General features: G+C 32.9%; 1 protein-coding gene across 8 annotated transcripts in view; it reads left to right on the top strand.

The window, feature by feature from the left end:
- The first annotated feature begins 14,898 nt into the window (after positions 1 to 14,898).
- LOC104587902 (uncharacterized) overlaps positions 14,899 to 27,032 on the top strand; it is a 48,024-nt gene continuing 35,890 nt past the window's right edge. For 4 of the 8 annotated variants that reach the window (XR_733676.3, XR_733677.3, XM_010245674.3 and 1 more), the window contains exons 1-5: positions 14,931 to 15,165; positions 15,722 to 15,772; positions 15,909 to 17,167; positions 19,774 to 20,467; positions 20,575 to 20,661. Coding sequence is in view for 5 of the 8 variants with exons in the window: in XM_010245674.3 (XP_010243976.1) it covers positions 15,079 to 15,165; positions 15,722 to 15,772; positions 15,909 to 17,167; positions 19,774 to 20,467; positions 20,575 to 20,661 (2,178 nt within the window). In the remaining 3 variants the exon portion in view is untranslated. Of the gene's footprint in view, positions 15,166 to 15,721; positions 15,773 to 15,908; positions 17,168 to 19,773; positions 20,468 to 20,574; positions 20,662 to 27,032 lie in introns of all 8 variants that reach the window. The other 4 variants (XR_016080417.1, XM_010245679.3, XM_010245677.3 and 1 more) reach the window with 3 other exon arrangements.

Below are 27,032 nucleotides of genomic sequence, written 5' to 3' on the forward strand. Positions count from 1 at the left end.
ATTTGTATTGTGTATATTTGTATTTGTACAAATACAAATTTGTAAAGTACAAAACCTTTTATTTTATATGTATTTGTACTCCTTCCAAACTGAGCATCAGGAAAAAAATGTATTGGTTTGTAATGGTTGGTATCAGTATCAACTTGTGATGGTTGAGTATGTACTTGTAAGACTAACAATTGCGTAGGATTTGTACCAGTCCAAGGTTCAAAGTATTGACACATATCAGCCTATATTGGCCGATACGTATCATTCTGGGACCCCTCCGATACGCCCCTACAGTGGGTGTATCCGGGGTCTGACCAGTTCAAGGTGTGGAGGCCTAAACCGGCTCCCCTGAATCAGTTGCGAAAAAAATTAAAAAAGAAAGTACCAAAAGCTGTATCGATTTGCCCGATACATCCATACCAGCGTATCGATATTTTGAACCTTGTACCAGTCAAGTAAGTTAGAGTTGGTATCAGTAGCTTGTGATGGTTGAGTATGTATTTGTAACAGACTAACAATTGCATAGGGTTTCTACCAGTCAAGTAAGAGTATGGGTAGTGACAGTGTACCAATTGAGTATCAATTGTATCGAGTGCGGTTTGCAGAGGTTGGCTTCGGTTAGGGCAAGCCTATGCTCACACTGTCCCAACAACATCTTACAACCTTGAATCAAGAATATCTCTCTATGAAATAAAGCATATTATTACGGAGATATTCCCGATAAAAGGCTGTAAAGGCTGCTTGAATGGGTATTGCCCTGACGGAAGCCGAACTCTGGTTTGCGATGGTTGAATGTGGTTTTATAATCGTCCATCTTGATTGAACTACAGTTTTAAGGCTTAAAAAATGAATAACAATTTTAAGTGGTTGATTTTCACATGGGATGATATTCTCAATACACGATGGTTGTGTCTTGTGTGTAGTTTTGTAAATGGATTGAGTTCAGCAAAATTCAATCCAATTATTGAAAATTTTTATCTAATGATGTAAATCTGATCAGAAATCTAATTGGATTTGAAGACCTTGGGTTCAGATTCGAATCCTAATAGACAAGATTTGGATTTAATCTGACTCTTGCTTTAATTTCTTTTAAATAAAAAATTAAAGGTGAATTACTTTTCAACTTTTACATGTAATAAATTAATGTAGATATAACATATTGAATTTATTACATATATATATAATATAATATACACAAATATTTTTTTTATAAATTTTAAATATAATTATATAATTTGTATATATTAAAATTAATAAATATTAAAACATTACTGGATTGGATGTCGAATCAGGTCATGGAGTTTTGGGTATTATTGACAAACCTATTTGTGGTAGAGATGTTGGAAGAGTTTGTGGGTAGGAGATCCAAGCTCATTGTTGAATCTGCTTTTCAATGTATAGTATGGCCTTGTAATCGTTTTATACCATTTGAGTATGAGTTTGCAACGGTTGAATCTAGGTTAATTTGTAATGCTTTGTAGCGGTTCGTAATTGAATGTAACAATAGAAACATGATACATATCAACATACGGGTGGAGCCAAGAAATTTTTAGGGGGGGGGGGGGGACCTAAAGTCGAATAGGGAGTGGGGAATATATATATATGGCACCTGTTGAATAGGTAAAGCATTCAGTTAAACCTTGCTCTCCATAGGGAGGGCCAACCATTAGGTTGGGGAGTAGGGGAAGGGTGGAAATTTATATGGAAAATTGTATTACAAGTGGGGATTTCTGGACCATAAGGAGGGCCATATCTGCCCTAGGTCCCCTTGTCTCCGCCCCTATATCAATACATGGTGGATACAATCTGGATATTTTTGTGAATAATTTCCTATCTTGCCAATTATCAATATCTCTAAAAAAATGATATGTATCAGACCATATTGACCAATGGAAATGTCTATGATACCAGAAGGGTATGATATGGGAAGAATTCTGACTAATAAACCCCCTATCGGGGTGAATTTGGATAAATACCAGCTAATTAGTACCACTTTTATGATATTAATTTTTTTTTATTATTATAGTATCAGTTTTTTAGGCAACATGACTTCCAGTATCATCGTTAGATTCGACCAATATGTATCAACACTTTAAACTTTATAAGTGCTTTTACCTCAAAAAAAAAAAGTGTGGGGTGGAGGGAGGAGGAGAAGAAAGGGTCAAGCAACATGGATCCAATTTCCATGGTCAAAGGGAGAATCAACAAATAAGATGAAGGCAATCCTTGTTCATTAATACTCACAATTAAGCCTAATTTGAGAAGAGTGCAAATACAAATATATAAAGCGTAAATACAAGGTTCAGAAATGTAGTACACAAAGTTTTGCACTGAACATATTTGTATTTACTCTCTTCCCAAATAGAGCCTTACTCTTAGTTTAGAATGAGTACAAAAACAAATGTATAGATTGCATAACATTGTATTTTGTATTATTTTGTATTTATTTATACTGTATATATTTATATTTATATTCTTCCCAAATTGAGCCTTGAAAAATAAAAACAATCATATTGGTAGATTGCCTACAACACTTAACACCACAAAGACACTTCTTACTAGATTTTAATTGATCTTTCACATGGGTATCCCTTACATTAGCAATAGGGGTGAGCAAGAAAAACCGAAAAATGAAATGACTAAAATCAAATCAAAATTTTGGTTAACCAAACCGGTTGGTTCGGTTTCGATTCGGTATTTTAAAAAACCGAAGGTATTGGTTCAGTTTCGGTTAACCAAAATAGAAAACTGATGGATAACAAAGCTGACCGGTATACCAATATTTATATATATATATTATGTATATTTATGTATATTCATATATATTATATATTTTCTATTTTCTATACACTATAAATTAATAAATATGCATTATATATAAATATATATTTATAATGTATAATATATTATCTATTATTTAAATTGTAATATTATATATTTATATATTTTTATAATATATATTGTAAATAATAAAAAATTGATGAACCAAACTGATGGCTAACTGAATCGGCCAACCAGTTAACTGATTGGTTTCAGTTCAATTTCGGTTTCCAAAAATCGATAACTCTGGTTCGGTTTAAAAAATAAGCCCACAGTTCAGTTAATCGAATCGTGAGCACCCCTAATTAGCAACTAACTTGATTCATATAGAGTACTTGATTTTCCCCTGGTATAATTCTTTCTCTGATGATATTAATTTTTCTTTATCGATATTCAAGGTTCAAATAATTGAAAATATCTCATTTTCAATAGATTTATAAGGAAAGGCTTTGGATAGGCTTAGACATAGTGGGAAATAATATATGCATGGATACATGGGTAACTCAAATAAATCCTAAAAACATATGAATTACAATAAATCTAAAGTTCTAATAACTATAAACTAGCGGAGGGGCCCTGCTTCGTAGGGGCCGGAATGGAAACATCGATCCGTTGATCAGTTGATCCGGTCTCTGGCCAAAAACGGTTGAATCGGTCAACCCATTGACACGAGTGGCCGAACCATCGACCCATTGACCCATTGAATGGTTTTTGGCAGCTTTTTATTTTTCCATTTGGGAACCATCCAGGCAGCCAGTTCCGTTTTATCCTAATCTCGGTCCCTGGCCAAAAAGCGTTGAATCGATTAACGACCCATTGACCCGGGCGGTTGAACCATCGACCCGTTCAATGGTTTTTTATCGTTTTTTTATTTTTTATTTTTTATTTTTGTTGTCAAAACGGGCCATCCGTTCAAACCGAACAATTGAACTGTCAACCCAAAAACCGGTGGCCAGAATAGTTCCGTTTTCAGGTCGTATGAGTCACACGCTCAAATGACATAACACGTATGGTACTACTTAATAGACCTCACACATCCAATTTTTTGCTTGTAATTTTTATTGTTAGAACGGGTCATCCGTTTTTTTTTTTTAATTGGGAACCGTCAAGTAACCAGTTTCGTTTTATCTCAATCCCGGTCCTTGGCCAAAAACTATTGAATCGGTCAACAACCCATTGACCCGAGTGGTTGAACTGTCAACCCGTTGACCCGTTCAATAGTTTTTTGCCATTTTTTATTTTTTGTAATTTTTGTTATTAGAATGGGTCATCCGTTCGAACCGGACGGTTGAACTGTCGACCCAAAAACCGGTGGCCAGAACGGTTCCATTTTTGGGTCGTATGAGTTACATGCTCGAATGACATAACATCATGGTTTTTAAAACCGACCCGAAGACCGAACCGATCAGGGTCCGGTTACCGGGTCGAACAGTCGGCCCGTTATGACAAAAAATAAATAAATAAAAATGATCAAAACCGTTCGAATGGTTCGATATCTAGTTATTAACAATATTTATAATAACTATTATATATTTATATAATTAAATAATTATATATATCTAATTATCTTATATATTTATTAATAGGAAATGGGTTGCTCTCACGTGAGAATCTACTCGCACGAGTAGATATATTCATTTCTTGCATGGAGAGAGCACCCCAATCCTATTAATGGTTTCTATGAAGTATGAGCATCCAAGATATGCTTCAGAAACCAAGATAGATAACAAATACTTTGTATAAATTTTTAATGATCGATCTTTATTTTTATTGCTTTGATTAATAGGCACCAAAAGGAAAAGTAAGAAGTTTAAAACCTCGTTACTTCTTAACAAGCAAAATGAAGTTCGGTATAATGGTGACGTTCATTGTCTTTTAAGTAAGAGACTTGACTTATTCTTCTTGTTCTTCTTCTTCTCTTGCTCTTTCTCTATTTTTTGTTCTCTAATCTTCGACCAATCATAAGATGAAGTGACCCATTCAACCAAGATAGTCAAAACCGGTGAACAAAGAATCTCTATTTAAAGAGAGATTATCCAATATTTTAATCTTCAGATCTAGGCATTGAGTTAATGCAATAAAGAAGGACAGTGAAAAACAAAGAATCTCAAAATCTAAATAACTTTTCTTATTTTCACATTTTATCTTTACATGCAGCCCTTACACTAGTATATATATAAAAACAGTAGTCCACATCTATAGTGTTGTGTGCTTAAAAAGACATTATAATTTCAATTGTCTTAACTAAAATCTCTATTAATTATCTCTTTGTTTAATTTAGTTTTAATTAAATCCTCTTTTTTACTACATTAAAATTTATTTAATATAAAAACTAAATACACAATAGTATAAGATTAGATATTTAATAATATTAGAAATAAACAAATCAATTAACTTGGCCACCTCATGCCTATCCAAGATACTCTATATTAATTTAAAGTAGTAATTCTCTCCATATATAATTACACATGCCATTCTCTCCAATACTCTATGCATTTGATTAGAAAATTAATTCAGTAAAAAATAAATATAATGTTTAAGAAAAAAATTAAAAATGATTCATGAATAGCATACACTAAAACAATTAATTTGAAAAAAAAAACAATTATCATAGCATTAATCTATGTTGTATATAGAAAAGAATTGGATCCATATTATTAATTCAACTGTCTTGTCCCATGGTGGGTCAATAAATAAACTATTTTGGCGATAGACATCATAAATCGTGTATAGTAAAAATTAATATAATAGTAGACAAAAAGTCAAAGATAGAGAAAAATCATAGAAAATTGGCCATGACTTTGAAATTATATATTCACCATATTACTTGTGATAAATAATGATTATTGTTATTAATGACAAAAATGGTTAAAAAACCAAAATTACAAAAGAGCATGTGGCACACTTGTTGGACCAAACGGTTATATATATAATACACGAACTAAATGGATGCCATCCGAATATGATTTCTGTACCATTTATAAAAATGAGATGGTAACAATTTTTAGTCAAAAAAGACTGATTTTATTTTTCCTTTTTAACCTCTACAATTTTTGTTTTTCCAGTATTTTATTTAACTATAATGATTCATGAGGCTGTCCATCAAACTTTTCTGTATCTTCTCTACCATTTATAAAAATGAGATGGTAACAACTTTTAGTCAAAAAGACTGATTTTATTTTCCCTTTTTGCCCTCGACAATTTTTGTTTCTCCAGTATTTAATTCAACTATCATGATTCATGAGGTTGTCCATCAAACTTTTTCCACTGATAAAAAATGAGAGTGCAAACTCTTAATATGGTTGTATCTTGATTTTACTTTCCATCTTTATCCTCAACAATTTTTGTTTTTCATGGTAACAATTTTTAGTTAAGAAAATACTGGTTTTATTTTCCCTTTTTAACCTCTACAACTTTTGTTTTTCCAGTATTTTATTTAACTATAATGATTCATGAGGCTGTCCATCAAACTTTTCTGTATCTTCTCTACCATTTATAAAATTGAGATGGTAAATACTTTTAGTCAAAAAGACTGATTTTATTTTCCCTTTTTACCATCTATAATTTTTATTTTTCTAGTATTTAGTTCAACTATCATGATTCATGAGGCTGTCCATCAAACTTTTTCCACCGATAAAAAATGAAAATGCAAACTCTTAATATGGTCGTATCTTGATTTTACTTTCCATCTTTATCCCCAACAATTTTTGTTTTTCAATATTCTTTTTTGGTCGCTCAAGTATTTTATCTTATCATAAATGGCCACATACACTCTCCGGTGGTGACCTTGCTGCTATCTACTATTTTCATTTAACTCATTGCAATCATCCATAAATTCTCATCAATTACAAACAAAACACATAAGGACCGCTAAATGGTGGTTGGAGATCCCATAACCAATAATTTATCATTATTTTATGTTTTTGCTGAAATCATATATCAATCAATTATTATATAAATTCACCATGATATTTAGAATAAAAAATAAAAATTCAAGAACCTCACTTAGGATTAACATAGTGCATGTAAAATCATCTAAACACCAAACCTTGAAAAGAACACAAAAGACACCTCTTATTGAATTAATATTAATTTTAGTTAGATAATATTAATCCTATTATGGGCTTAATATTAATTTAATACTAAAAAATGAGAATATTGCAATTGGTTTGGTCAAAACACCCTGATTTTACTTTACAATTTTACCCTCAACTTTCTATTTTTTTCCATTGTATATATTGTCATTTTAAAATAATTATGAAAAATATAAAATGGAAAAAATAATATAAATTGCATAAAAAATAAAGAAATACATAGAAAAATTACAAAAAATATATATATAAAAATTCATATAAATTTCTATATACCATACTAAAAAAATGAGAATGTTGCAATTGTTTTGCTCAGAACATGCTTATATTACTTTCTAACTTTGCCCTAAACTTTATATTTTTTTCTGATTGTATATATTGTCATTGCAAAATAATTATGAAAAAACACAAAAAATGAAAAAAATAATATAAATTACAAAAAAACAAAGAAACATAGAGAAAGTTTATAGAAAAAATATAGAAAATAATAAAAATTGAAGAAAAAACATAAATTACAAAATAAGAAAACCCATAAATTACAAAAAAATGAACAAAAATTGTAGAATAAAATAAGAATCTATATCTATTGCAATATATAAAGAAATGAGAATGATTCAATTAGTGTGGTCGAAAGACTTTGATTTTTCATACCAATTCTACCCCTTAGCTTTTTGGTTTTTCCAACATATCCCAATTCTATATGAGGGTGCATGATAGTTGTTGGCAAAAAAAAAAGAACATTGTCTTTTCTAAAAGGCCATTGAATGGGCATTTGACCCATCAACCTATTAATGACCCATTTTGGGTTTAACCCAACCCATTAATTTTTCACATAATACATAAATTCTCGAAAAATATAACTATAAAAAATACATAATATACAAATAAAAATAGAAAATGAAGAAAATAATATAAATTACAAAAAACAAAGAAATACACAGAAAATTTACAAACAAATGTAGAAAATCATAAAAAATGATGAAAATGACAAAAATTACAACAAACAAAAAAACATAAATTACATAAAAAATTAATAGAAATTGTATAATAAAACTAGAATTTATAGAAAATATAAAAAATGAAAAATAAAACAAAAATTACACAAAATTACAGAAATTTCATTCCGTGGGCCCTACACATGTTTGTCAATTGGGCCCATGTCTTATAAGGGCATTTGGCCACTGGGACTATATGTTATCATGTGTGTAGTTGTTAAGTAGCGCCTGCAACTCATGTCCTCAGTCGTATGCAACATTGTGACACATTATGAATCGTCCGATTGTTTTATTCTTGGACAGATGTGCGGAGGTTCTCAACGTGCCTAGAAGGTGTTTGCATACATGCTACTATAGTGGTTGGTTGATAAATTTTGCTTCCAACTAATTTCTTTATCTGTTCTTGGTTAAAAAGTATGAAGAAAATGTTTTTAGGCTTAAATGTAAGTTTTTAATAGTCATCTCACATAATGACATCTCCAATTCTCCATTAATATTAACCATTAATATTAGATTATCACAAAATAGGAGATCGGTTAAGAATGGCATCTCCAATTCTCCATAAATTTTGCGTTTCATTGGGTTGAATTGTATCTGTATATAATGTCATTGAATGTAATTTTATCATTGATTTGGTGCATTAATGTTTCAATCTAATGCATTTGCAACCAACATTTTATAATTATAAAACTCATATCTTGGAATTTTGTGAGGATACTCTTTTTTTTATGTAATATATAATTGTCTTGGGACTTAAACAGTATATGAACTTTCATCTATGCCCAAAATGTAAAAGCATAGTCAAACATCACCATTAATATCAAATACCTCATGCATCGCATGGGCTATTCCACTAGTAGTTATATAAAAATAGGTAGAACATGGATTCTGCCTATGAATCCACTAAAATCTGAAACCTAAGTTCAGTAAGGCAGCAAGGCCTAAAGGCTAGGATTTTATTGGATGCAAAACTCCTTTATGGTCTTTAACTCATTTAAGATTCTTCTAAATTTTGTATTTTCTTTCAAATTTTGGAAGAATCTCTCTCTCTCTCTCTTCAAAATTTTGTATTTTCTTTCACATGGGCTTACTTATTTCTAACAACCATAAAGAAAATAGAGATTTGTTGTTCTAATGTTTAGCCAAGTGGCATCACTTTCCCCCACTTTTTCCTAAATTCTCTCCAATTCCTATTTATCTACTAAATTATCTCTAACTTTTATTTATCTCTTAAATTATCTCTAATTTATCTACATTTATCTAAAGAAAGTTTCAATTAAAACATTTCAGAATTATTTAAATATTATAATAAAAGTATATACTAACTTTAAAATATTTATTCAAAACACAAAAATTAATTATAATAGATTTAATACAATTCATATTATTAGTAATTCTATATTTTTACAAAATTCATCTTTTTTAAATAATTATTTATTAATGAAATATATAGTAAAAACAAATAGGAGTGGACATTGTCCGCCTAGCCCCAAAAAGAAAAGAAGGAAAAAATATTACAAAATTCACCATGAAATTATGTAGTAACAATATAAATTATAATTTTATGAATTATTCGATTTAAGTGCTATTCAAATAATAAAATTTAACATTAAAAAATAAAACATTATTTAAATACTTCAATAACTAAATATCTTAAATAACAAAACATTAAAAATAGCTAAATAATTGTATAAAATATTTAATATTATGTAGTAACATCAAAATAAATAAAATTGAAATAATGAAAATTTTTAAATATTTAATATATTGTTTAAATATTTAAATAACAAAATATTTAACATGACTAAATTTTAAATAGTTAAAATAACAAAAATATATAACAAATTTAAACAATTTCTTGAAAGTAGAAAATAATTATAATAGATTTCATAATATTCATATTTTAAAAAATTAATAACTAATTATGTAATAATAGTACTAATTATAATTTTATAGATTATTAAATTCAATACATAATTAATATTTTAAAATTTTAAATAGCAATATCATTTAAATAACTATATAGTATTGAAAATAACTAATTTCACTTATATCAATTAATAATTATGGAAAATAACTTTCAAAACAATTAATATTTATTAGTAATAATTTTACATTAATAATGTATATTTTCAATAATTATTTATTGTATTTTTTGATAAATATGTTTTCAATAATTATTTATAAATCTATTTTTGTTTTATTATTTAAGAGAAAATTATCAATAACCATTGGAGATTAAACAACTATTATTTAACTTTTGAAATTTAATTTAATGTATTTTATTTATAAATTTATTTTTAGTAATTATATATTTATTATAATTTATTGATTGATATTTATTAGAGATTAATCTATTATTTGATATTACACCATTTATTGATTAATTTAATATATTTTTAGTATTTATTGTATTTTTATTAGATATCTGTTATATTTTCTTTATAAATTTACTTTTAATAATCGTATACTTTTGCTATAAATTTTCAACAATTATTAGAGATTATACTATTAATTTAGCTAAAATTAGGAGTGTTCAAGGATTGGTTCATTTCAATTGCAGGCTGTTTTGCCAACCAAATCAACTTGGTCAGGTCGGTTGTTTGTATTTGAAACTAATTGGCCATTAGTGAAAACTTGTCAACTTAGGTTGTATCGGTTTGGGTCTATTTTCCGTTTGGTTTGTTTGTTCAAAATATCTAAACTTAAAAATTAATTTTAAATTTAATAAATTATAGTGATATTATTGAAAAATTAAGAATTATATTTATGGTATAAAATATTTTAGACTAAGAAATATGAGAATTTCTCACTTTCATATATTAAAAAATTAAATTTAAAGTATACGGTCGAGTCAATTTAATTTTGGTCAGTTTACAAATGGCCAAACCGAAACTAACCTAACTTGGTCGGGTTGGATACTAGAAAACCGACCAACTTGGGTCGAGTTTGATTGAATTGGTTATTAAAAAGTTAAAATATAAAACAATTATATACTCTTATGTATTTCTATGATTCAACTTTCATTTAACATAACCCATATATATATTATAATCCATGTCATCTTGCTTCTCCTTGCTCCATTACCTCAACCTTTCATTCTCCTTGACTCTATCTCCTCTACCCCTTCCCACTTTTTCTCCCTCTCCATTCCTCAAGCAAAGAGAGGGGAATAAGGGGGAATTCAATGTTTCCTGTATATTCATGTCATCTTCCATTAATCTATTCTTAAATAATAATAATAATAATAATAATAATAATAATAATAATAATATATTGTTAAATAATCCATTAGTTATGAGAACTATTAAAAATTCCTAGAAAATATTATACCAATAATAATGAAATAATTATTTCAAAAACAATCCATAATTTAACAAATATTAAATAATTTAATAATCTACCAAAAATTAATAAGCATTCCATTATTTAATAATTTTTGGTTATTAATAAACGATCCATTATTTTTCAACATTTAGCGTAATTTAATTTAATAAATTTTCATTAATTATTTACAATAATTATATATTGATAAAATATATTACTAATTAGTGTAATTTAATATTTTCTATAAATTCAATAATTATAGTTAATTAATCGATGAAAAAATATTCTCCAGCACTATTTAAATAATAAACCATTATTATTATACAACTAAATAATTATTAAAAAATTTAGGAAAAATAAATTAGGAAATTAATATTTCAGAAATTGGTTCATGATTATTTAAATAATAATCCATTATTATTATTTCAATAAATAATCATTAAATAATTTAGGAAGATTACTAAGGGCCCGTTTGGCACTTTTTTTCACGCGGTCTTTCGGTTGTTTACAAGTCTGGCAGACTGATTTTTGGTCTATTTCCATTTGGTTCGCAGAAGATCTAGCCACCAAAAGCTAGAGTGCCGAAAAGGTGTGAGAAGCCTAGTTTGGGCTGATTTCGGGAAGCTCCAAGTGAAGCTTTTCGCGTCTTTCACATTTTATTCTCACGTGGAAAGACATGAAAAGACGCACGAAAATACATGTATCTGCCAAACTTGCTTCGACTGCTTAGATCTTCATGCAAAAACTCAATGTGTTTTTTGACCGTTAGAGCTACCAGAAGATCTTCCCAAAAATAATTACCAAATGAGCCCTAAGTCTATCCACACCGATCTATACCACTTGGTTGAGTTTAACCATTCCTAATTTTACATTAATTAATAACAAATGGTTTACTTTTAATTAAAAATAATGTAATTTACCATAATTACATTAATTTACTATAATTACATTTACTTTGATTAATAGTAAATAATTTAGGTTGAAAAGGTAAATAATTTACATTAATTTATTGTTATGTTAAGTAATTTCAATAATTTTTTTGGAAATTATCATAAAATATTATAATTTATTGTTAGTTAATTAGTTATAAAAATTACTATAATTGTAGGGATGGCAATTTTCCCTGTAAAATTGGGGCTCTGCCCTGCCCCATCCCGAACAGAGCAAGTTTTCTCAAATCTTAAACGAAGACAGGGCAAAGACAAGGTGGGGACAGGGAAAATATTTTTACCCCAAATTAGGAATAGGATTTGCATATAATTCCCCGAACTTGATGGTAAATTAGTAAAACATACGTAGATTTAATATTGATTTTTAAAGTATCTCTAAATTTTCCTCATATTCTTATAATCCTAGGATTCCATAATTTCATTTATAAAATACCCCCAAATCCCATAATCATATTTGTAAAATATCTATAAATTATATTTTTTAGGTGATTGCCTTAGGGTTGAGAAAATTTAGGGATTCCTCATCCCCGATGGGGAATGGGTGCCTCGCCCCTAACCTGCCCCACCCACTAGGGTTGGGGTGACGATGGAACGGAGTGTCTTGACTTATGGGGGGGAGCTACAAGGAGGGTGTCCATACCATGCATCACACGACCCAACTACTACTAATAAAAATATAAAAAATGAGGCTACTTAATAAACTCACCCACAACTCCTTTTATGCCCTTATGATTCTTCCAAAATTCGTGTTTTTCCCTCTAATTTTGGGAGATTAAAAATATCCAATATGATGTTAGATAAATTTGTCTCTAAATTTGTCTTAAAATGTTCATGGGGTAAGTTAATTAAGCATCTCCTGTGTTTCTTTGATATATACTTAAGCCCCCATTGTATTTTGACCTCCAAAAAACCTCCCTTCATTTCTCAAATAAATACTTATAATCTTGATTTAAAAACTAGGAAAAATTACTTAAACCCCTTTATGTTTTTTTGACAAATATTATAATGGACCTCACAAAAATCTCCCTTCATATATATTAAATAAAGAAAAATCTATGATGCGAAAAAGATATGCTATGGGAAGAGTTTTGACCAATAATCACCCATGAATTTTGATAAATAACACCTAATTGGCTACCAGGTTTTTGATTTCAATTGACTAGTTAAAAGTCTTTTAGATATCATAGTCGAACCCATTAAAAAAATATGCAAACACTGAAATGCACGAGATTACATCTCCAACGCACAAGAAACCGCCCCACAGCGCCCCACAACACATCCTTGCTATATATTGTAAACATATCCCGATGATGCATCATTGGGACTGGTACTATCATTGGGAAATGTTCCCAATACACGGCGAGAATGTGCTGTGGGGCGGAGATGTGAATTCGAAATGCACCCCTTCCATTAATTATCACGACAAAAAAAAGGCTATTACACAATGTTGATCCCAACTTTTGGCTTGAAATGGGTAGATGGGATCACCGGATATGACTCCGACCTTTTTCTTTTCACCACTGCGCTGGAATAGTAGACGTTCCAAACAAATCTGATACTGCACATTTTATCATGATATTGGGGGCCTACCAAAAAAGTAGGACCCACCATGTATGATGACATGTGTGGTGTGAGATCATGTTGAGAGGGTATTGTAGTATCTTTTGCTGCGCTGGTGGCTCAATTGGAAGAATCATTGATTTATTGTAGCAGACATGGGACAAATTCTACTATCACCACTTCACGAGGGATGGAGATGAACTACCCTTTGTGTAGCCACCTTTCATTTCTTCTTCTTCTTTCTTTTTATATATTGTGGAGAACTGTACAACCGAGGTAGTTAGACCTAGCAAAAAGTTGACCCAACCCAATCCAAAAAAATAGGGTTTGGGTCTCATATTTAGCAACCTGAATGTGAAAATGACCCGACCCGACCCGACCAGAAGAATGGGTTGGGTCATGGGTCAACCCGCTGACTCAATTGTTAAGTCTAATTGGGATTATTTATGCATTATTAGAAGTTTCCACTCTTTAATTTTTTCTATTTAGTCTTTACTTTTTATTGTTACTCTTTAAATTGTTAAATGTTCAAGTTTTTTATTTTATATTTGAAATTTTAAGGTTAATTCTTTTAATTTTGACATTTTTTATGTAATTTTTCTTTATTTTTTTAAATTTCAATTATTTTTTGGGATGACCCGAATTGACCCATGGGTCAACCCTAATCCGAACATTTAAGGTTAGGGTATAGCATTTGACAATCCAACCTGAAATCCAACCCGACCCAAAATCAACCCTAAATACCTCGACCCAACCCAACCCGAACCGATCCACCCAACCCGATTGCCAACTCTAGAGGTAGCCCATCCCTCAACCCAGGTGCACTACCTGGATTCGATTTCAAGTCTCCGCTAGGCACCTTGCCTTTTATTATTTTATTTTATTTTATTTTCTTATTTATGAAGTAGTCATTTTTCAGACTCTAACCTGCATGGCTGCATTCTCACACTTGTCAGCCCAAGATTTTACCTATACTTCAAGCCCCTAGAATAACGGTGTTAAATGTAAACATTATTAATAAGGGCATAATGGTAACGGAAGGGGCATTTACATATTTATTTAAAACGTGAAGGGAGTTATTTTTGCAGAGTTCAAACTATAGGGGTTTAAATATTTGTCAGAAAATACAAGGGCGAGGTTTAAATCCTTCTCCCAAAAATGGTCTGTGGATTGGATGGTATCCAGTGTCCGCATCACCTGAAGACATACGCAAGCTGAGTGATTATGTTCGTGGATTCGTTTGGGAACAAAATAATATCGTGGGACGAACATAAAAAAAGCAGTGCTTCGCTGATCCTGGAGATCCAGAAGCGACTGACCGACTGAGAGCGCGAGGTTGGTTGGTGTATGGCTCGGTCCGTTTTGGACGTTCCTACCCTTAATTCTACCTCGAGACTTCTTGCTTCGTTGGATCTCAACGACGAACACAAGACGGTAATCTCCGTTTTTTTTTTCTTTCTCTTTCAATTTATGTGGCAATGGTTTTGTATTTGTCTGTGCTAATGATCTGTTGTTAGGGTTTGTTCATATTGATTCGAATATGAAAATTTCAATCTGGGTCTGTATGATTTAATATACCTTCTGTTTTATTTGGCATTGAAATGCAATTGTTCCCATTTTGTTCGGCCATTTTTTTTAATTATGTTTCTGTTTGATAATGTTTTCTTTCATTTTTTGATCGGTTCATCTCTTTTCCGTCATCATCATGCTCATCTTCTTCCTGTTTTAATGGAGGGAGATGGTAAAAGCTCTAAAATCTGAATTGGGTTCTTTTTCTTTCTTTCATTTTTTTTTTTCAATTTCGTAGTTGGGCATATCGTTGTTCCAATTTTGCTCGTCTTGGCCATGTCGGTTTACTATCTCTCTGCCCCCAAACCATCTCTCTATATGTTTTCGTTATATTACTCGGGATGTTTTACGGCGACCTGCTTTTTCTTTTGGTTGATTAATGGATGATGAATATATTTTGATTTGATGAATTTGCAACCAGAGGGAACGCAGATTGTCTCTGGATTTAGGATTGGGTTTTCATTATTCACAGGTCCTCCCTCCCCCCCCCCTCTCTCTCTCTCTTAATTTTTTTTTGGTATTATCTAAACCAACAAAATGATTTCTTTTGACAAGAATGTTTTCTTCATGGCAAGTGTTCATTTTTTTTTGAGCTTTTAAATTGGCAGATGCAGAATATGGATGATTTGGACATTGATCATGTAATGGATGTTCCTGATACTCCTGAAAGACAGACCATGCGGAAGAATGGTGGGGAGAGTTTTGAAAAGCACGTTGGTTCTTCAGTGGCTTGTGAGTCTGAAAGTTCTGAAGTATCGGGTAAAGGTGTTCCTGGTTTGCTGAGGGGTGGTGGTAGGCTGATCGCTGAAAATGTTAATGGCAGAAGATCTTATCATCGTTCCTCCAAAGATTTCAGTAGTTCTGACAAAATAGAGAATGGCATTTCCGCTGTTTTCTCCTCATTGGATAATGGGACTTTTCCCAAGAACTCTAATTTTAGGAATATGATACTACGCCAATCTTCTGCACAACCACAACATTTGGAACACATTCATTCTAGTTCTCATGGTCATAGAGGTAATAATCATCTGATTGGTAGAGCTAAAGTTGGTGGTAGCTCTGATGCTCCTGAAGTATCTATCTCTAATGTCAGAAATCAAGATGGAAACAGGGGAAAACTAATTGATTTGATTTCAAATGACAAAAGCCCTTCATGTTCTACCAATCTTAGAAATACAAGAAGGAAGATGACCGCATGTGACACAAACTTTGATAAAGGAAAAGCTGTGTCCACTGAGGATCCTAAGCCTTTTAGTTCCATACCTGATAGCTATGTTCTAGATTTAACAGTGCAGAATGAATGTAGTGGGATGCCTGAAAGGGGAAGTAGTGCATCAAAATATCCAGCTGAAGGGATTAAAAAAGCACCGATAGTACCCAATGGCTGTTCTTCATCACATGTTGGCCGAAGCCCTTCAAAAGCACCCAGCAACACCTGCAAAGGGAAAAGCAAATTGGATGATAATGCATCTAATAATGCTGGAGATGATTCCCAGAATGTGAATGGTATTGGTTTGTCCAATGCTTCCCAGTCAAAAACCAAACAAATCATTCTAATTCCTCCACAGTCTACTTCCTCACCGAGGAGAGCCGGGCAAAAGAGGCTAGTTCGCAATGGGTGCATCTCTCCATATAACATAGCAAGAGCTAAACAAACTGCTGAAAGCCTTGGTATGAGTTCTGGTGGTGCCAAACAGGATTACATCAGAGAAGCAGTCTCCGGCGGTGGGACTTCATCTTGTCAAATACCCATTGCCATCTCTAGTTCTGAAGGCAACCATACTGATAGAAAGAAAGGAAAGGGATTAATGAATGATAGGATTCCAGAAAAAGTGAATAGTGACAAAGGCATACATTTTCCAAGCAGGTAACTTCTAGCTCCAGCATCTCAGACTAAACATTTTGTTTTTTTGTATTTATGATTCATCTAATCTTAAATAAATGTCAATGCATAAATATGCCTTCAGTTAGTAAACATTCTGTCACAGTTGTCACAATTGCTTTTATACTTTTCCTTGTTCTTTCTGTTTTTTATTTATTTGCTATTTTTTTATGAACAAATGGTCTTCTTTTGGTTAACTGGGATACTCATGATAAGTCATTTTTTAGTGAATGAAAGAAATATGAGAACCCATCTTGCTTACTCCAGATCCATATTCTCCTCTAGATAATGATCTTTCATTATTTATATTTTTGGATTTAGGGCTGGAAACGGTATCCGATTGCCTGAATTGAATTCAAATTTGATCCCATTAAGGGTGATATGAATTCTATCTTTTTATGCTTTATAATTGGATTGAATGTGGATCCACCCTATCCAATCCGATATAATCAGATCAATCTGATTTAAATATATATGCTCATATATACAATATGCTTAGAATTTATATTGTATCTACTAGTAAAGTTGATTTGAATGTTTGTTTTTACTAAATTTTCTATAGTTTCAAGTTTCGTATAAGTAATTTCAATTAGTTTTGTTCATAAAATATAATATCAGTAATTTTTAGTTCATTTTATTAATACTATTATAATATTTTGATCATTTTTAGTTTAAATTATTTATACTATTCAATATCCGGTTGCAATATGAATTTGATTCGAATTTGACATAAATCCGATGGATAAGATCTGATTCAAATTCAATACAAACAAATTAAATTTGGATCTATCCATATCCAATCTGATTTGTTCTGTTTACAGCCCTATATGGATTATTATTTTTTATTTTTTTTTTGGGTTACATTGCTTTTAGTTATTCAATATCAGCCTTTTTTGTTGCATAAGATTCAATTGGATAAGAGCCCAACCAGCTATATTAAAAATAAAGTTAACACATATATATTATTTATGTTTACACACAGTACACTTTTCAGTAAACTGGTTAATGATGGTGGATTGCTCAGAAGAGTAATTACCATTAGAAAGCTATTCTATTGGATCCTCTCTGAGAACACCTCATCCTGATGAAAAATTCAAATCTTCTTTATGGAAAAACACACCATTAACAATTTCATGGGACATAATAAAGGAGCGTTATAGAAGTGTTTCTGAAGGATGCTCAAGATCGCTCGCATGGATTTATAGAGGCATTTGGTCATACATCACAGGGGGGTCCCTGGTGTTAAAAGAATTTAAAGAAACGGAACAGCTGGGCATTTAGAGAGTTGGAAAGAAATAAAGTTATAGGGGTAATTTCTGACTTCATCTTTACCTCAATCTGTTTCCTTAGCGTCAACCCCATGGTTTGACATAGTATGTACACACTTTATCCCTTCAGATTGAATTGACAAACTCAAAATGGATGAGATTCCTGCCTGATGGCAATTAGGATTCCAAAAGATCACTTTGGTACCATTTGACCTTCAATTTTGAATTAGAATCTGGTCTCATAGGACTGATAAATAAACCTCTATTTTGAGAGTACAGTAAGGTATATAAAGAAACAATGAGAAATATACCATAACAGAATGAGGGTGATAGAAGAGATTTCTTATCTGATTCATTAGTCACAGGGTTTGAATTAATCAACTTTGATGTAGTCTCCTTCCTTTTTCCAATCCAATTCTTTAGGCTTCTCTGAAATGCGTTTGTATCTGGAGAAGGCTTCTATCTAATTTGTCTTGTACTGGTACATATTAGCTGAGAAGCACAAAGAGTATTTGATTTGTGCTCTGGTATAAGTCTCTTCTTTAAACATAGCCACATCGCCATCTATACCGTTACAACCTGCACATACAAAGAGGGCTTCTGATATTGCATTGACATAAGTCTTGTTCAGGTTCCCCAGGCAATTGTTGTCTGCCTTGCACATACTAGCAGATTGAATGGATGTTTGAATAAAAGAACTGGGGCCTTAATCTGCATTCTTTAATAAATACATACAATATTCAAATGAATTGCATTATTTCCCTGAGTTATTTGAGTTGATAGGCAATGACATATTAAAGTGAAATGATAGCCTACTTCTAACTCCCTTTTAAACATTCAAAACATTGATTTATATATGATTGTAGTTTGGATATTATTCACCACTTCTAGATGGTTCTTGTTTTTAGTGTGTTCCGACAAGTCTTGTTCAGGTTCATGGTTCCCTAGATAACTATTTTCTGCCCTGTACGTGTTGTGTGAATAAGGTGTCCAAATAAAGGAACCTGAGCCTTAATCTATGTCTTCTAATGAACACATAAAATATACAAATTAGTTGTGTTATCCCTGAGTTATTTGAGTTGATAGGCAATAGAATATTCTAACTGCTTTTTTTAACACTTGGCACATTGACTTAACATATGTATGATTTGTAGATTTCCCATTATTTGCCACTTCTAGATGGTTCCTGTTTTTTTTAACCATTTTTTCTTGTTGTTTGTGGCATGCCTGATATTTGTGATTCACATATCTTCTCGTGTACAACTTGTAGTGTTCTGTGCACAGTTGTAGTGTTCCATTCATAGCATGGCATTTTTTCTGCAGTTTGATATACCCTGTAGAAGAGGCTACTAGCAATGAAGCTACTGCTGGAGACATTTCCCAGTGTTTTGAAGACACAGGTGGTTGGAGAAGCACACATAATAGTTCAAGAAGAACATCTTCACCATTGATTGGTGAGGTTGGACATCTTCCTGGGGGTGGTCAAAGGCATAAAAACAGAACAGAAAGTATAAATTGTATGAATGTAGTTAACAGCAGTCCTGAGACTGATTTTGTTGATGTTGGGGATCCAGGATCTATTCAGCATAGGCCCACTCAACATTTAGCTCAAACATCTTCCAATGTTGCTTATGAGTCACACAATGTAAATGGACAATTTCATAGAACAAATAAGCTAATGAAAAGACAAAAGAAGCATGGTTCATCTGGCAATACTGGTGATTGCTCTACTTCAACTTTTGATGACTCAGAAGTTGCTTATCTCTGGTCATCTCGTGAACCTCCTAACACAAGAACAGCCAGATCTCAGAATCCTCATTGTCATGGCACCTCAGGACCTATTATAGAAATTGATGACTTGTCTCCAGAAATGAGATGCAATAATCCTCAAGATACAAGTCGAATAGTTGATGATGACTCAGATGCTAGGGCAAGACAGGTAGAAGCTGATGAGATATTGGCTCGACAACTCCAAGAACAATTTTATCGTGAGTTGCCTGGAGCTGGGGATGGAGAGGTGGTTATTCTCTTCAATTGGTGCTTATTTTCTAACATCATTTTTGTTATATGTCATGAAAAACTATTTGCTGATCAGTCCTTATATTTATGTCTAACCACCAACAGATTGATGCAAGTATTGCATGGACACTACAACAGGAAGAGGATACACAACATGCTTCCTTTCGTACGCATCGGCGGTCATCACATCCCGTAAGTGAAACATTCTATATGCTGAGTTTTGCTAATGAAATAACAAGTTGATAATAAGGATCCATAAAGAAGCTAACAATGACCTTCATATGAAAAGCTTTTAATCCTTACATATCTTAGAATTCGATGTGCAATTGAAGTGCATTATTGAATTCACATCTATTCAGACTTGGGTAGACAGTTGTAGTAGCCTGAAAGCAACCTACTATGTGACTTTCACTTGCAATGTTTCTTCAACTATTCTTTTTGGCCAGTAACTGATTTTATTAATGAAAGAGAATGATAACCTCATTCCTCCTCTAGTATGTAGATAGAACCAGAATAGGAATATGTAGATCAGCCAAAGGCTGTCCCACCATTCTTAAGTCAATATTTCTTTAAATTCGCTGCAACAATTCGAAATTACCAAAGATGGATGTATGTAATAAACTGAATACTTAAAGAAAACAGGGAAATAAATTTAACCTTTAGAAAGATATTGATCATCATAATCTAAGCCTTATCCCAACTATAGTGGGGTTGGCTACATGAATAGGATGTATGTAATAAACTGATTGCTTCAAGAAAACAGGGAAATAAATTTAACCTTTAGAAAGATATTCATCATCATCATCTCCATCCTCTAAGCCTTATCCCAACTATAGTGGGGTTGGCTACATGAATCCATTCTCTTCTGTTTAAAGCCATTTCAATTATTAACTATTAAGCACTTAAAATCATTGTTTACTACTTTGATCCAGGTCCTTTTGATCTACCCCTAGCCCTTCTAGTCCCTTCAACCTGCAACTTTAGAAAGACATTACATAATATAAACAATGCGAGTTAAATTACTAAGAGGAAGGTTGGAGGGGGAAGAGAGTAAATGATAAAATGCAAAATTTAAGTTCCTTATGTAATAAACTGGATAAAGTTCTCATTATGAATGATCCGACATGTAGAGGAAGATTTCTACAAAAAATGGGATTCGTATGTGTTGAAGGCATTTTTTTTAATCCAAATAATATTTAAATAAATTATAACACAAATAAGTGGGTTGGCTAGTCTGCTAGCCAAACCATTAAAACTATGGAAAAGTATCCCGTATGGGAGTTCCCTCTCTTTAAGTGGGAGGGACAGGTGTCTTTCACCTAGGAGGAGGAGGTAGTTACATAACTACCCCACTCCCTATTTAAGCTCCTTAAGGGGAAGCTAGAAGCACGTACGGAGAGACACTCTTCGGAGAAAATTGTCACAAGAGATTCTTAAGAAAAGCAAAGATAATGAGAGAAGAAAAGAGGAGTGCTCAAGGGAAGGCAGGGAATGAAAAGTCTCACTAATACAGGTAGAAAAAGGAAAGTCCTCTCTGTGAATACTTTCTATATATGTCTTCTGCTATGTATCCTTCTTTCTCTCTCTCTCTCTCTCTCTTTTATTTTCACTTTTGAGAAAGGAAATAGAGGGAAATAAACCATCTACAACCAGGTGCCTCTACTTGGTTGATTATGGTCCTTCTTTCAAGACAAAGTTAGGGATTAAACCATCTACAGCCTAATTCTCGAAGGCTGATTATGGTTCCCTTCAAATGAAAATGAAGAGTAGAGGGAAATAAACCATCTACAACCAGGTGCCTCTACTTGGTTGATTATGGTCCCTCTTTCAAGACAAAGTTAGGGATTAAACCATCTACAGTCTAATTCTCGAAGGCTGATTATGGTTCCCTTCAAATGAAAATGAAGGGCAGAGGAATGAAAATTGTCTATAATCAAATATTCAGTTTGATTGACTACGATTCCCTTTTTGTATGCAAAAATCCAAGGATTAAGGCTGTCTACAATTAGAATTTCATCTGATTGACTACAGCTTATTGTGAAGAAAGGAGTGAGAAGGAAATTTTCTTTGTATCAAAAAGAAAAGAGAAATGTATTGTTGTATAGTTTCTCAATTGTATTTTCTTTTTCTTTCTTCTCATTCTTGTACACTTGATGTAAAAGAAAAGCAAATGAAAAGTTCTTTTTAAGTACTCTATTGTTCTTTTCTTTTGTTCTATGCATTCATTTCTCCAAGTCAGAATCAAAAGGTGTTCTCTACTTTCTTGTGGAGATGTAATTAAGGGGAACAATCCGTATGATTTCCCTGAATGGGCCTTACCCAAAATAATAATAAAGAAAAGCTCAATCACTTAATTGAGTGAATTATGTTGCATGAGAATTTATTAAAATTTTCATACCAACAGTCTGCAGGGTGGCTGAAACAAATGGACCAATTACCAATGCTTCACTTTTTTCTTTTTATTTTTGGTTTACCTTTTAATTCTTGGTTGTTTTACCATGGTATGGTGTTCTGTAAGAAACATATTTTTAGCTTTATTCCAGTGGTACTCGTACTACTGATGCAACAAGAGCAAATAGGTTTTCTCCTGTAATCCTTGTGGATTCTGTCATTTGATACTGCTGGATATGGAAATAGAGCTTACCATTACAAGTGTGCTGACTATAGTAAAATACTGTGATCATGTCAATGTAGAAATGTAGCTATCAAGGCGTTGCTTAGGTGCCCACCTAAACAAAATCACAAGGCAGGCGCTTTATTATAATATCATTACTACAGTTGCATCTTATTAGTATGTCTGTTTATATGCTATATACATCGCCCATACTTTGTTTTAAGGTTGTGTTGAAATTTAAAAGATCCAAGGGCTTTGAGAAGTATAAAAGAAAGAAGGATAGAGAAATTTCTTTTTTTCCTCTCTTTTTTCTAATCTCTCTCATATTATAAAAAGGTGGCTCAACCCTTGTTCTTTTTTTTTTTTTCTCTCTTTCCTTGACTTTTATCTTAAATTTGTATTATATAAAATTATATCCTTCTTTAGTTGCTAATTTATATGAAATTTCTCTATCAATACTTATTATATTTGATGCTATTTTTGTAAATATTGATATTAATACTAAAAAGGATTGCTATTTTTTTTTTTCAATTAATATGCATACTGATTGGTATATAAAACTAGGGAACTAACCTAAAATTTTGTTTTTTTACTGTATAAAATTCTTAATTGTTTGCCTAGGAGCCTACTTGGCCACTAGGTAGTAGGTATCCCACTGTTGCCTAGAATTGCCTATGGCGCTATACACCTTGACAACTATGTGTAGAAGCTGAAGCTCATGGCAATACTATCTCTTAGAACTGTGCCAACTTGCTTATAATACAAATAACATGTACTTCAATTTATGAGAATATAAGCTATTCAAAAGTTTTGGTTAATTGTAAGTTTCAGTTATTGAACTTGCTTATTTATGTTTACATTTTTTATTCTTAACTAAAATTTCTTTATTAATTTATGTGGAAGAATGTCTCCCTCTTGGGGTGCCTTTGCGGGTATAGTTATGCTTTGGAGAGAGGATGTGGTAGAACCATTAGAGGAACTGATAGGCAGTTTTTCTGTCTCTTTGAAGTTCAAGATGGTGGAGGATGGTTTTACTTGGGTGTTAACCAATGTGTATGGGCCAAATAATTATAGAGAGAAATGAATTGTGGGAAAAGCTTCACAAGATTCAAGGGTTATGGGAAGGTCCTTGGTGTTTAGGTGGAGATTTCAATGTAATAAGGTTCCTAAATGAGTCAAACAATCCCCAACAAGCTATCACTACTAGCATGAGGAGGTTCAATGATTTTACCAATAATTGTGATTTAAAGGAATTTCCTTTGCTACAAGCCTACTTTACTTGGTCCAACTTTCAGGAGAACCCATCTTGCTCAAAATTAGATAGATTCCTTTTCAATGAAAGTTGGGAAGCACACTGGAGGGGGTTGGTGGCTAAGGCTTTGCCTAGAGTGATCTTAGACCATTGCCCTATCGAGCTAGGCCAAGAAACTTTTGGTGGTGGACCTAGACCTTTTAGGTTTGAGGAATGGTGGAAAGAAGAGATTAGGGGAGTGAAGTGGAAAGGGGTGAGGTTCCATAAGAAATTAAAAAGTTTGAAATCTAAACTAAAAGATTGGAATATGGAGGAGTTTGGTAGCGTGGAAGATCTCAAAGCTAAATTGTCAACTCAAATTGAGAATCTAGACTCAAAGGAGTATCAAAGGATCATGAGTGTACAAGAAAGAGAGTTGAGATGGAAGTTGAAGAAAGAACTAGAAGAGGTCCTTTTGAGGGAGGAAATCTCTTGGAGGCAAAAATTTAGGCATAAGTGGATCAAGGAAGGGGATGGGACTACCAAGTTTTTTCATGATATGGCCAATAGGAGGAGGAGGAAAAACTGTGGCTAAGCTTGAGGTCGAGGGAGTGGAAATTGAGTCTCAAGAGGAGATGGCTAACTGTTTTGTAGCCCACTTTAAATCCATTTTGAGTAGACCTTTGGGGGAGTCGGGTGAGAGTGGAGGGTTTGGATTGGCCAAGTTTATCTACCTTAGAGATGGGCTGGCTGGAAAGAAACTTTGAAGAAGAGGAGATAAGGAAAGCTGTCTTCTCAATGGATAGATCCAAGGCGCTTGGACCTGATGAATTTACTATGGCCTTTTATCAAGACTGTTGGAACATTATCAAAGAAGACTTGTTTGAGGTTTTTAAGGAGTTTGAAAACAACCATGTTATTAGTCGGGGGATAAATGCTACCTTCCTAGCTATTATCCCTAAGAGACTAGATGCAAAACATCCTAAAGATTTCAGGCCGACCAGTTTGGTGACCAGCATATACAAGATTGTGGCAAAAGTGCTATTGTTGAGACTTAAAAAGGTTCTTCCCTCTCTCATTACTCAAGCTCAAAGAGCTTTTGTACAAGGTAACAAATTATAGATCAGATCCTCATGGCAAATGAATGTGTGGAGGATATGAGAAGATCAAGTAATCAAGTCTTTGTTTGTAAGTTGGATATTGAGAAAGCCTATGACCTGGTGAATTGGAATTTTTTACTAGAAGTGTTAAGGAAATGTGGATTTGGGGACAGGTGGTGTAGTTGGGTGAATGGTTGTATAACATCTTGTCATTTTTCAGTTCTAGTTAATGGAGGGGTCAAGGATTTTTTCCCAGCTTGTAGAGGGTTAAGACAAGGTGATCCACTTTCACCTTTCTTGTTTACACTTGTGGCAGATGTGTTTAGCAAAATGATTTCTAAGCAGACAGGGAGGAGCTAATAAGTGGTTGGAGGATAGGTAGAAATAATGTCCCGATGACCCACCTCCAGTTTGTGGATGATGTTATCATTTTCTGTGAGGGGAGAGACCTAAGGAGAGTGAGGAACCTGAAATCTCTTATTAAATCCTTTGAGTCTGCCTCCAGCTTGTCATTCAACCTTGATAAAAGCTGCGTGGTGGGAATCAATTTGGAGGAGGGGGAGATATTGCAGATTGCTTAGGATGTTCTATGTTCCATTGGCCTTTGATCTATTTGGGGCTTCCTCTAGGAGCTAACCCCAAAGAAAGTAAATTTTGGTATCCAATTGTGGAAAAGTTTGAAAAGAGGTTGGTGTCTTGGAAGACGAGTTATATTTCCATAGGGGGTAGAGTGACATTGATTAGGGCTACACTTGCTAGTCTGCCGATTTATTTTCTATCGGTATTCAGGATACCCTCAAGGGAAGCTAAGAAGTTAGAAAACTGATGAGGGATTTTTTGTGGGAGCCAGGGGAAGTGAAAAAAGATCATTTGATTAGGTGGGAGATAGTTAGCAGAAGCAAGGAAGAAGGGGGACTAGGACTAGGTAACCTAATTCATAAGAATGACGCTCTGCTAGGGAAGTGGTTATGGAGATGGCCTTTGGAGAGGGAGAGTAGCACAAGGTGGTGACTAGCATTCATGGCTGTTTGGCGAATGGATGGGATGCTGGGATATCTCGACGGGCGACCCTTACAACACCATGGAAGGCTATACATGGGATTCTTCCCCATTTTCTCAGTCTGGTCAGGTATGATGTCTACTCTAGAAATAATGTTCTTTTTTGGGAAGACCTTTGGATGGGAAACCAACCCCTTGAAGACCTTTTTCCATCTCTTTACTCTCTCTCCCGTTACAAGAAAGAGCCAATTTCCAAGTTTACCTCTTCCCCGGTTTCTCCTTTGGCATTGAACTGGGATTTTGGTTTTCGAAGAGGGTTAAGTGATGATGAATATACTTGTGCTTTTGAACTTTTGTCATCACTCGACTCCACTTGTTTGGGTCCCCCCAATTCTGATTTAAGAATTTGGACCCCTAACCCGAGAGGCTGTTTTACTTGCTCCTCCTTTTTCAAATCCCTTTGCTCCTTCTTCTGCACCCTTGGCTTTCCCAGTTAAAGAAGTCTGGATCAGACCTATTCTCCCAAAGATTGCTGTTTTCTGTTGGGAAGTCTACTATGGTAAGATTAATACCTTTGAAAACATGCAGAGGAAGAGACCAAATTGGTGCTTATCTCCGA

This window comes from Nelumbo nucifera, chromosome 1, assembly GCF_055504915.1.
Source record: "Nelumbo nucifera cultivar China Antique chromosome 1, China Antique-T2T, whole genome shotgun sequence".
Classification (NCBI taxonomy): domain Eukaryota; kingdom Viridiplantae; phylum Streptophyta; class Magnoliopsida; order Proteales; family Nelumbonaceae; genus Nelumbo; species Nelumbo nucifera.